Here is a 13379-nt window from a genome sequence, read left to right on the forward strand (position 1 = left end):
TGCGTAGGGGTGGAGGAGGGCGGGAGGAGGCGAGAGGGAGAGTTATGCAACAACGGCACGACCGAGCCAAAGGAACACCATCGTGCAGGTTTATAGGAGAACAGAAGAGGGAGGGAGGGAGGGAGGCAGGGAGAGAGGGAGGGAGGCAGGGAGGGAGGGAGGGAGGCAGGCGAAAAAGATGGGCAGAAACTTATCGAAAGAAACGGTGATAGAGAGAGGGAGACGGTAAGGAAAGACAGGTATCCAGACATGTACAGATAGACAGACAGACAGAGACACAGGCAGACAGACAGACAGAGACAGAGAGACAGACAGACAGACAGAGACACAGGCAGACAGACAGACAGACAGACAGGGATGTATTCAGTTTGTAGCATTACAAGCTGCTTTATGTAAGAGCAGCGGGGATACTGTCGCCTTAAACAAAGCCTGCTCTCTCCTCCAAATCCGATTGGTCACACAAAAAAACAACCACTGCATTTGGCCTCCCGCAGCAGTGGTCTTAGAGAAGCTGAGAAAGGAGGGATCGCAGGAAAACGCACGTGAAAAATGTAGCAATGCGGGGATTCCATCTGGTAAACAATAAGAAAGTGCTGAGAGCGGAGGGGGAGAGAGAGAGAGAGAGAGAGAGAGAACGCAAAGGAAAGTCAAGGTTACAGAGAGGTCAGAAAACGTATGGAGACATTCTGTCCTCTGTGTGTGTGTGTGCGCGCATGTGTATGCGTGACTAGAACAAGGCCCTTTGTCTGTCTAACCAAAACATAGGTTGTTCACACAGAAAAAGTACACGTCATTTCTCCCAAAGTTCCTTGCGACCCCCCCCATAAGCTTTAACACAGCTCAGGAGACATACAGTACACAGACCTCGTGTGTCGTCCCTACAGACAGTACACACTCTCATGCCTAACACTGTTTTATTCAACTGTATCCAAGGCAGCCCAACAATACAAACTGTCTGGTTGTCCTCAGCTCTAATCGGAGAGAGAGAGACAGAGAGAGAGAAAGAGAGAGAGAGACAGAGAGAGAGAGAGAGAAAGAGAGAGAGGAAACCTTGAGTCCTTCCTGTGTTCAAACAGCCTGAGCTGTCAACATTACATTACACAGCTATCTGACGCTTCATCTGGTAATACAGTGGAGACAAGCACCACTTAACCTGCCTCTTCCCTCTCAGAGAGGCCCAGATCCTCCATTTTAGAGCTGAACACACGCACACACACAGACACACACGCAGGTTATGGCACTGGCAGTTATGCAGCTACTCTACCACACGTGACTGCGGGAGAGTGAGTACGCACACAGGGGACAATGCTGACGCTGACACACACACACACACACACACACACACACACACACACACACACACACACACACAGACAGTCACACTCTCCTCATTACCTGATTACCCATGCTTCCCCTTTTAAGAGCTCTGTGATGATGGATAAATGCCATAACACACACTCACAACTCTCACTCTCAATACACTCACACACACACACACTCTACACTACACACACAGCTTGCCCTGTACGTCATCTGGATTAGAGGGTTAGGGTCAAATAGCACTGAGTTATGATGCAATATGATGCAGGAGTGTGTGTGTGTGTGTGTGTGTGTGTGTGTGTGCGTGCTGTGCTGCGGCATCCTACGCTATCCTGGATTACTCTCGGTAGCAGGCTTTAAATACTGGGATAAAGATCATTCTAGAAGGTGCACTTACGACAGGCTCCATGTGTGTCAGAACGGGCGTCCGTCCAAGCATGTCCAGATGCTGCTGTTTAAGCCCTATAGTGTCACAGACACAATACTACCGGTCACATATTCTCTAAAGAGCTTTTCATACGGTACAGGTCGACTTTGATGACATGTTGTCCCTGCTGACACTTTAAGTAGGCTTATGCTACACGGTAGTGTTGTTGTTGTGGTTGTTGTTGTGGTTGTTGTTGTTGTGGTTGTGGTTGGGGTTTCCCCTCAGGACCTGACAGGGTCTGGGTGGTGGTTTGGTGTGGCAGTGGGTGCTTGGCCGTGAGTGGGTTTGACGCTAACTGAATTAGCGTGTCGGGTAAGAACACAACAGGAGACTAGCATGACGCGCAACACACCTCTCCCATGCTGTATGTCCACCACACAATGATAGGGCATATCATGATATAGCTGTATTCTTTATTACAAGAAATAATAGATATAGAATAGATCAAATAGAAGAAGACACTTCTACGCAAAGCGACTTGCCGGTACAGTACACTGCTCCACATTCTGAGGAGAAGACGCTTCGGACTTCAGAGAGGCAGTGTGAAGAGTTACACGAAACACGCTGTGAGAACACATATCCCTCCCTCCCTCCTCTCCCCCTCCCTCCCGAAACCCCCTCAGGGCAGTAGTAGTGCATCATGGCCTTGTTTGACATAGCATTAGCCATCACTACTGCTGTTTTAAAAGAGCTCTCTTTGCACCACAGAGGCGAGAAGCAGACAGACGCACCGTTGAACCAGCCGTCGAGCTGCCCCACGCGCATGGTGACTAAGGCTGAGGCAGACACACACACACACACACACATACACACACACACACACGCAGAGACACGCAGAGAGAGGCGCAGATCAAAGGCTGCATGCTGCGAACACGTCGAGTGTGTGAGCTTACGGCGTCAGGCAAGCGTGAGAGTGGTATGGCAAGTTCCCAAGTTTCACGTACACACACACACACCAGACGCACTTACTATAATGAGTCAGATGAGGGCCCAAGGTAACGACCACTATCACACCTACATACAGTGCGCATTCACACACGCACACACACACACACACACACGCAAAGTATGAATGAGTTGCAATCCCACTCCCTCTTCACTCCATCTCTACCCACACAAGGGCATGTGATCAACCATTCTCGCCCGCATCTGCCCTGGAGACAAAATGATTGTGTGAATGTGTGTGAGTGTGTGTGTGTACTGTACTGTACAGTTGTGTTCAACCAGGGACTTCATTCAGTATTCCACAGCTAGAAGACTACAGGGCACAAGTCTGTCTCATTCATTTATTCGCCAACTTTCTAACTCTCCCTCCCTCCCTCTCTCTCCCTCCCTCCCTGATCCTCTGCTGCCATCTCACACAACCTCCCTCACTCATACATCCTTCTCAGCCCTGCCTCAGCCCTGGAGTGTGTGTGTGTGTGTGTGTGTGTGTGTGTGGGGGGGGGGGGTTAATACCTTGTGCTGCCCTTTCCAGGAAGTGTTCCTTAGGGGTGGCAGAGAGTGTGTGTGTGTGTGTGTGTGTGTGGGAGGGGGTGCTAAACTCCTTACTATTGCACTCATTTCCATCAGGTCATGAGACCGCAGGCTGAGACGCTGTGCGCACGCAGCCACACACACACACACTCACACTGCATCTTTAACACAAACACCTGCGCGCGCGCGCGCGCGCACACACACGCGCACACACACACACACACACACACACAGCAACCTCCAATATGAGTCAGATGAGGGCCTACGGTAACGGCCACACTCACACCTGCGTACACACATATACATACACACATATACACACACACACACACACACACACGATGAATGAGTCGCAATCAACCCACTCCCTCTCTACCCACACAAGGCCATCCCACGTGGGGTCATGTGATCAACCATTCTCGCCCGCATTGGCCCTGGTGTGTGTGTGTGTGTGTGTGTGTACTTTACAGTAAGTGTGTGTTCAACTATTTTTAACCTACTCCACTCCTCATTCATTCATTCACCAGCTCTCTCTCTCTCTCTCTCTCCCCCCACATACTTCCTCCTCTTGCGTCCTCTCTCTCCTTCGCCTCTCCCTCTCCCGCCACCTCCCTCCCTCATCCTCTGCTTCCCTCTCACACTGTCTCCTTCTCTCACTCCCTCTCTGTTTGTCTCCCTCACTCATACACCCTTCTCAGCCCTGCCTCCCCCCTTCTACCCCCCTCACTGCAGTAGATTCAGGGTGTGTATGTGTGTGTGGGGGGGGGTGTTAGTCTTTCCAGGAAGTGTAAAGCCTGTGGGGTGACAGAGTGTGTGTGTGTGTGTGTGTGTGTGTGTGTGTGTGTGGGAGTGTGTGGGAGGGGGTGCTAAACTCTTTACGACTGCACTCATTTCCATCAGGTAATGAGACCGCAGGCTGTGCTGCGCGCACACAGCTACACACACACACACACACACACAAACCCCATCACCTGGGAGAGTGAATACCATCGACCGTCCCCTCAGTGTGTCCTCCCTCCACCAGACTCAACTGTCCCTAGCCGAGCTCTTCACCACAATAAACCAGCTGTTAGAAAAACACTGCATCAAAATGCATCTTAAACACAAACACACACACAACAATATGAGTCAGATAAGGGCCCAAGGTAATAGCTACTATCACACCTACGTTCATACAGCGCGCTCACACACACACACACACACACACACATTATGAATAAACCGGCTATTATAAAAACACTGAATCAACATGCATCTCTAACATCAGCAGAGTGGCCCAGTCAATCTGTTTGATCATCACTTCACCCAGCTCCACCGGGTCCACCTACGTGTGAGTAATCGCTACGCCAGGCTAGCCTGCCGCGCTCCTTTCAATGATCATATCATTATTAGTCGTGGATGATTCAGGGTGGCTGGTGGTGTGTGTGTGTGTGTGTGTGTGTGAAAGCGGGCTGGAGCGTTCTGTTCGCCGCCAAGGGTGTTCAGTGTCATTGGGAGGAGAGTCTTTCACTAAACCATTCCAGACCAGCACTGCCCCCCCCCCGCGCACACACACACACACATCCCCCCACACCCTCGCTCTGTGCTCTGTTTATCAGGGCAGGGGCCATCCATCATCCCAGCCTGGTTGCCCGGGTAACCCTGTTATTATTCCGAGCACGACACCGGCGCTTGCACAGGAAGAGGAGTGTGTGTGTGTGTGTGTGTGTGTGTGTGTGTGTGTGTGTGTGTGTGCGTGCGTGCGTGTGTGTGTGTGTGTTAGGGAGAGGAGGTTCCCATTGGCTCACAGGCAAGCCGGCGCAAACCCAGGCATTCTCTCTCTGGCAGCGTCCTCTCTGACGTGCATACATATGAGGAGAGGACAGGAGAGGCCAATGGAACAAAGTCTTCCCAACACACACAACCACAACAGACACACACACACACGCACACAGGAGGGGCACTGCGGCTGGTACTGGAGCATAGCTATCTCTCCTTTATTCGCCCCAAAAACACACACACACACCCCTTCGCTTAGCTCGTTCCTCTCTGTGATTCCCATTCACCCTCCTTCCTCCACATCTCCTCCTCTTCCCCTCTCTCTCTCTCTCTTTCTGATTTCCATTCACCCTCCTTCCCGTCAATGTGATTTCCATTCACATTCTGCGGCCCCAAACTCATTCATAGGCAGCACCACTCCTTACAGCGGCAAACGGAAGGGGGAGGGATGAGGGAAAAGGGAGGGAGGGAGGGAGGAAGGGAGGGAAGAGCGATGGAGGGTACCCCCACTGACTGACTGACTGACTGCTGCATCGAGAGGGCTTCCTGAAACGGACCAATCGCGAGGCTGGAATGAGGGGAGGGTTGCGAGTGGAGAAAGGTGGTGTATGTATCTACGCCAATCCCCATCATCCCCTCCTCTCCTCTCCTCCCTCTTTCATTCATCCATCCATCCATCCATTCATTCATTCGTTCGTTTCTTCGCTTCTTCATTCACACAATGGCCCCAATCTATCGATCTTCTCTCTCTTCGCGCTCTGTCTTTCGCTTGACTGATGTTCGAGCTGCCTCGCAAACACACAACTAATTCTTAGCTCTCGGTTGGGGGGGGGGGGGGTACACGATACACACACATTGCCTTTTCACTGGCGTGTGTGTGTGTGTTTGCGTCCATTTCAAAGTAGAGGATAATGCAGATAAGTCCACCCACCTCCCTGCATTTCTCGAAACCCATCTGTCACCACTGAATGTGCGCACACACACACACACACACATTTACCAGAACAACATCACCTCAGAACTCATCCATAAACATAAACCTTGAGATTGACGGATATCTACCTACCGATTACATAACAATAAAGCTTGTGACTATAAGACCATTAGTAGGCCCTTTACCCCTTTCTGAGGACTTGAAAGAGTTAATAAATGGTAATAAAAGTATTTGTTTGCGTTTAGTGTTTTGTGTGTTATTCTCTAAGGGCACTGGGCTTGTCGCCCAGCAGAAACTAGGGCATGACAAGGCTGACACAACCCTATCTGATCCACTGCCTGCCTCTCCCTCTCTGCCTCTCCCTCTCTGCCTCTCTCTCTCTGTGTGTCTCTCCCAGTGAACCCAGTAAAATGGCCACCGTCTCCAGTGTCCTCCTTCCATTCTTCGTCTCCTGAAAGGCTGCTGTTGTCATTGGGTTTTATCAGGCTGAACTCTGCACCGCCTCCGTTCTGTTCCTCGACTAGGGAGAGATTTTTTTTGGGGGGGGGGTGTGTGTGAGAAAGACAGGGGGGGGAGAGAGAGGAGGGCAGAGAGGCTACCAGGGGATCCGAGTGACAGGGTGTTCACAGGTCTCTCACACACTCACACGCGCATGCACACGCACGCGCGCACACACACACACAGAGAGACAAAGAGCCACAAATCAACAGTCCATGTGCCGAATAAAGGAGGAGAGGTAAAGAATGGGAAACAGAGGGAGGGAGGAGAGTAGGCGGAGAAGGGGGAGGAGGAGAGGAGGGAGAACACAAGGTGGGCGTGATGTGAGGTGTGTGGAAGAAAGGGGACAGCAAGGAGGATGACAAAGGAAATGAGGATGAGGAGGGGAGGGAGGGAAAGGGCGAGAGAGAGAGATACAAGGGAGGGAGGGAGGGATTGGGGGTGGGGGGGGGTTGGACTTTGCAGTTGCGGTGGGCGACAGTGTATCAGATACCAGCTGGGTCTTCAGACAGCTGCTCAGACATGACTCCTAACTCCTCCTCTTCTTTCTTCCTTCCTTCCTTCCTTCCCTCCCTCCCTCCGCATCCCCACCCATCTGTAGCCACTGTCTTTCCGTCCTGTCAGCGTTTAGCCAAGTGTGTGTGTGTGTGTGTGTGTGTGTGTGTGTTGTTGAACTTCTGACATTGCGGAAAAAGGGATTCGAGAGGACCTTCACCCAGGAGCTTCCCATTAACACTGACATCCAATCCTCCAGCATAGACGTACTCGTACTGTACCTACCGCAGTGCAGGAGAGGACACACACACACACACGGACACACACACACACACACACACACCACAGAGCAGGACATGTATGTCTCCAGACTGATCTATACCACCAGCATAATCACATTCACAAACAAATACACACACACATACTGTACACACACAAGCAAACACCTCTCCAAATCACCCACTACCGCAATGCAGACCAAAATAAACCAGCTATCACAACAAGATACACAGAAATACAGTGAAGCGGAGAGGAGATTAACATTCTGAACAGGTTCATAGGAATCTCTGCGCTGGACACAAGATGGCCGCCAAGCTAAGCGAAGACGCTGCAGTCGCCTGCTCCTCTCTCTGTCTCTCGCTCTCTCTCTCTCTCTCTCGCTCTCTCTCTCTCTCTGGCCCAGGAGCTCAACAGGCAAACGGCGTACAGGTCAATCAACAACACCCACCTGTAAGAGAGAGAAATGAGCAGGTATTTTGGTAGGTTTTGGACCCAAAAAAACCAGACAACATTAATTCGACATTCTGCACCCTGCTACGACATGGTTTGTTGTTGTTGTTGTTGTTGTAGGGGGTTAATAGATGAAAAACAAGATCAAACTATAGTCCGAAGTGATCAACACGTTGAAGTTATTAATACTTTTTTACTTAAGGAAGCCTAGGCCTAGTCATCTTTCATCATGATATCACTCGAAGGTACTCCATTCCAGAGACAGACAGAGACACAAATAAGACAGATAGACAGACAGACAGACACAAATAAGACAGACAGACACAAATAAGACAGGCGGTCTTAGACTAGACAACAGTCAAGGTAATTATAGTGGAGTGAGCAATGGCTGCACCAGAATAAACATTAGGTCTCTCCAGTGGAAAAGTGGCGCCCCAGACAGAGACACCCTGGTCGTCAACACCTCAACCCCCAACCCCCCTCTATATATAGGACCGGCCGCGGCCACAACAGAGGTGGAAGCCTTTGATACCCAATACTCACTAACGCTGGGCCAAGCCCGGGGGGGGGGGGGGGGGGGGGGGGGTGAGGGGGGGGGGGGGGGGGGGGGGGGAACGGAGAGACGGACAGAGAGACTAGGGCCGTGCACTGTTACACAACACCGGACCACAAACCCCCCTCACTCACCCCCCCCCCCCCCCCCCCGCACCCTGGGAGTCAGACACCATCACTGTCACTAGGAGAACTAGAGAGAGAGAGAGAGAGAGAGAGAGAGGGATAGGGATAGGACAGGATCCAGTAAAGGGGCAGAAAGTCTTTAGTTAGGCAAGTGTAACACACACACACACACACACACACACACACAATTTACTGTATTACACTATGATCATTACACACGGCCTATGGGCCTACATAAAAGCACAAACAGTGACGCACAGCCATACTTATACAATGCCTTAGACATCTCTCACTACAGCCCCCCCTGCCCCCCCCGGTATGATGTCATGATGTGATTTCATTGGCTGCTTTGGCATGCGTAATGGACTGAGAACAGAGAGAGAGAGAGAGAGAGAGGAGAGAGAGAGAACATTGTGTACAGTCACTCACATGCTGGCTTCAAGGCTCTGGAAAAGAAAAGCAGGGGGCCATTACATCATCACTAAGCGCCGCAGGGGAGCCACAGAACGACCTCTCTGACCCGCCGCCTCTCTCTTAAGCGGCAGGGGGGCACGCCGGGGGTCTTTATAACATCATCAGAAAGCGCCACAGGCAGGCGGTTAAAGCAGGAGCTGCGGTTCGAGGCGGAGAGAGTCCGCCGGCGTGCCGTCATGGTGATGCGCGTTAGCGGTCCCCGGTTTCTAAACCCTTCCGCCGGAGTGTGTGGACTTGTGCACTTGCGTACTTCCCTCCACGTGGGTTTTTATCAGCTTAGGGTTGGGTCTAAGCATGGGGCTCTTGTGCCAATCCAGTCCCATCTAAATCCATGGAGGGGAAGACTTCCACGAGGGTGGAGAAATGGGACAGTGACTGTGTCTAACCCCCCCCCCCCCCCCCCCTCCTCTCTGCCCATGGCACACAGACGCCCCCTGGAATATCCTTTACACAACTCTACTGGATGTATGATACATACCCAGCTAGCTAACCGACCATCCTAATGTTTAGAAGACCAGTCAAATCAGGACATAGAGCAGAAATGTGATCCTGAGACAAAAAAACACCATTCTGCAACCATTCTCATGCAAAACAAGTCAAACTCACGACATGAAACCTGTGAGTGGGTGTGTGTGGGAGGGAGGGAGGGAGGGAGACGGGCCTGTGTAGTCCCTGAGAACATATACGACCAGCCTGGGCAGAAAGCTCGTAAATAGGAACTCTGGATCAACACTGTTAAGAGCTGTACATTGTCACAGTCATACAAATTTGCTTGGACTTGGAGTTGTCATGAATCATTTTAACGAGAAATCGTTTTTTCTGTTTAATCAGGGAAGAAAACAGTGACACACACACACACACACACACACACACACACACACACACACACACACACACACAGGCACGTACACACAAACACAGACACACAGACTCACGGATACACAGAGGCACGGACACACAGACACACACAGACACACACACACATTGCAGTAGCCTCAGTCAGGAGCAAGGGCCGGGAGTGGGGTGAACAAGGAGGTGGAGAAGAGGGGGATAGGGACATGTAGAAGACAAGAAGACAAGAAGACAATGGTCTGTGTGAGCGAGGGATGAGTGAGAGAGGAGGAGGAGGAGAAGAGAAAGAGGAGGAGGAGGAGAAGGAGAGGGTGAAAGAATAGAAGAAAACACCAGTGTGTAAGAGAGAGAAGAAGGAGAGAGAGAGAGAGAGGAAAAGGGGGACACGAGGAGGAGGGATAGATGGGGGAGGATGAGTGGGTGAGGCCAGGGAAAGGAAGCAGAGCGACACGAATGAACCTGAAAAGCGAGGGAGGAGAGCAGAGAGGTGGGAAAGAGGGAACAAAAGGAGAGCGGAGGAGAGAAAAGAGATAGACGGAGAGGAGAGATAAATGAACACACGAAAGACAAGTCGCGACAAGAATGAGTAAGCTGCCCTGGATAGAAACGGAGGGGGAGAGAGAGAAAGATAAGAAACACAGATGGATGGATAGATAGATAAAGAGAGAGAAATAGAACACAACGAGAGAGAGAGAGAGAAAGAGAAGAGAGAGGAGTTCAAACTGTGATCAGCATGCAGCAACGCGCTGTTTCTCTTTCTCCCTCTCTCTCTCTCTCCATCCCTCTCTCCCTGCGCCGTGTAGATTAGTCTCTAATGGAGATGACCTCCATCCGAGTGTGCAGAGTGGCCCAAAACTGATTACTCATTTCTCTCTCCTCAATCCCTCCATCCCCTCCTCTATTCACTCCCCCCCTTCCTGACACAACCAGCATTCCCCTCCCCTCCTCTCCCCCTGCCCTCCCCTCCTCTCCTCCTCTCCCCTCCCCTGCGTTCATACAGTGAGGGAGATTCTCTGTGACAGTTTATATGAGCCAATGCCCTCGCTTAATCACCCACCAGATGAGTGGTGATAAGAGTGTGTGTGTGTGTGTGTGTGTGTGTGTGTGTGTCCTCACATGCATGTGTGTGTGCCCTAACATGCGTGTGTGTGTGTACTCACATGCGCGTGTGCGCGCCCTAACATGCGTGTGTGTACTCACATGTGTGTGTGTGTGTGTGTGTGAGAGAGAGAGTTGGGGTAGCAAGGCAGCATGATCAAAAGGATGAGCCCTGCTATGTCTACCGCCGAAAACACGTGACAGTTCAATACAGTATAGCCTATATATAGTTCTGTATGCATGTGCAGATGAGATGTGTGTGTGTGTGGGGGGGGGGGGGGGGGGATTGGGGTAGCAATGCAGCATGATCAAGGGTGAGAAGTGCTCTGCAGCCTAAAACACGTGACAGTTCATACAGTATAGCCTATATATAGCTCTGTATGCATGTGTAGATTGTGTGTGTGTGTGTGTGTGTGGAGAGACAATGACATGTGACTCTGTCAGTGTGTGAGTGTGTGTGAGAGCTCCTCTCCTCTGTGATAAGTGCACTCAGGCGATGTAATAATGGCTCTCCTTGGTCTTAACCAACTCAAAAAGAATGGTCGGTCTGTCTGCCTGCCTGCCTGTCTGTCTGCCTGCCTGCCTGTCTGTCTGTCTGTCTGCCTGCCTGTCTGCCTGCCTGCGCACCACAACGGTTGCAGGCTAGACATTAAGCAAGCAGAGATGGGGAGGCTGGGGAACTTCTGCCATATAATGGTATGAGATAAAAATCATAACATAAAAGTTCACACTTCACACCTTTACTGCAGGTGTGCCTCTCTGACGCATGTTGGTGTGTGTGTGTGTGTGTGTGTGTGTGTTTGAGGTGGGTTTACCGGTTCATTTGACTCTCTCCCTCCTTAATTTATCTATACCTATTAGAAAATACGATCATTTTCACACATCCTCCTCACACCCTACCGCCGTCAGTAAACACCGTCGAGCCCATCACAAAGTAAAGATAAACGGTATTTATTTATCTATTTGTCCATCCAAATAATCAGAGAAGCGACTGGATCCTAGTGAACTCGTTTGATCTGAGGATACTGTATTGTTACATGGTGGAGTGAGAGAGGAGGGAAGTGAAGAGAGCTTTCCTCTCCGTGAAGGAGAGCGTGCCTAAGTCCTGACAGTACTGTCTAACCCCCCCCCCCCCCCCCCCATCTCAGTAGAAAGCCCCCGTCGCTCCCTGACACAAATTTTCAACACTGTGCGCGCACACACACACGCACGCGCACACGCCCACCCTCCCACCCAGGAGTGCTGCTATGCATACATGAGCAAGGTCCGAACAGTAGAGTGCACTGGCAATAGACCACTGCGGCAACACTGCCCCCTATGTATCCGTGGGAGTACTACAACTACAGGGCACTCCGCATTTCAATGCAACGAAACACTAAAGAGGGTCGGCTTGGTATCCTATAGTCCGCACTTCCCAGGACTCTTTCACACCATTTTATAAAATAATTTGCCACCAAAATGATAACAATGCAGCTATTTAACATGAACACCAATGTAAACCCAACTGACAACAGCAAACTGTCAGGTTCCACTTTAAGGAATAGATATAACAGGGATGAACACCTTGAATATAGGGTAAAACAATGTTTAAGTACCTGGAGCTGAAACTAGTACTGTTCAAACTCAGGCTGTGCAGTTGATGCCGGAAAGATGACCTTCTGTCTAAATCTGACAATTGTGTGCATCAAACAGGGCCATTCAACCTATATTAAAAATGACACTGAGCTCAGAAACACACACTATCGTCTTAACCAAAGGGAATCCAATACTGTGTATGCACTCAGCAATAGCTGGGCTAGATCTCTAGGTAACCAATAAATAGTGTCAAGGGAAAACAAAAGTCACTTTTATAGATGGAGTTGAGTCAAGTTCAACCACATCTTGAGCTTCTCTATTCTCGTCGAATCAGACTGGTACTGTTACATCTATATCCTGTGCATATGATAAATAAACTTTTATTTGATTTACTGAGCAGCACACCGATATGGACGCCAGTCTCTCTCTCTCTGTGTTATAGCGACATCTTGTGGACTTGAACGTTAAGGAACCCAAAACCTCACAAAACTTACACTGCTAAAACATAACAAGTCAAGGCAAACATTGAAACATTTTGTAACTTTTATAACGTTCAACAATACATACCAAGCACAAGAATTGCATCCTCCTTTCTGACGTGTTTCTCCAATAGATGCTGGAATTTGGAGAAGTCCCCAAACCATTCGAAAGACTCCTCTGTTTTATATCTCTCATCCCAGTAGTCAACATCTTTGTATCTGGAGTTATGGTCAGGCAGATACTCCATTCTCGTGCTTCACTGTACAATAATATGACAAACAGATTCGCAAATGTATAGCATAGTATAAACATTAAACAATATTCCATATATTCATGATAGCCTAGAAAAAGAAGCATGACAGCGATCTAACGATATGCACTATTGAAGCGCTGAGTAAGCAACTACTACTGCTACAATAGTTATACTATCACATCATCATGTCGCTCATTGAATATCAGTTGGTATCACTCTCTTGCACTTACGCTTGCTTGTAAATCCTCGTTTATGGCAGAATTCACGCCCAGACCTGAGTGAACGTTTCAGATTCACGTGGCTATGGCCATCTGTGTTCTCTGAGCTCCAAC

The 13379-nt window shown here is 50.0% G+C and overlaps 1 protein-coding gene across 1 annotated transcript in view; it reads right to left on the minus strand.

The window, feature by feature from the left end:
• The window catches only part of ece2a (endothelin converting enzyme 2a), a 69780-nt gene extending 56421 nt beyond the window's left edge, over positions 1–13359 (minus strand). The window contains exons 1-2 of the mRNA XM_083689778.1: positions 13278–13359; positions 12882–13053 (exon numbers count right to left, since the gene is read on the minus strand). Of these exons, the coding sequence (XP_083545904.1) occupies positions 12882–13041 (160 nt within the window). The 5' untranslated portion in view covers positions 13042–13053; positions 13278–13359. The remainder of the gene's footprint in view (positions 1–12881; positions 13054–13277) is intronic.
• Between the last annotated feature and the right edge of the window lie 20 nt (positions 13360–13379).

This window comes from Argentina silus (assembly GCF_951799395.1).
Source record: "Argentina silus genome assembly, chromosome: 18".
In the NCBI taxonomy this organism is placed as follows: domain Eukaryota; kingdom Metazoa; phylum Chordata; class Actinopteri; order Argentiniformes; family Argentinidae; genus Argentina; species Argentina silus.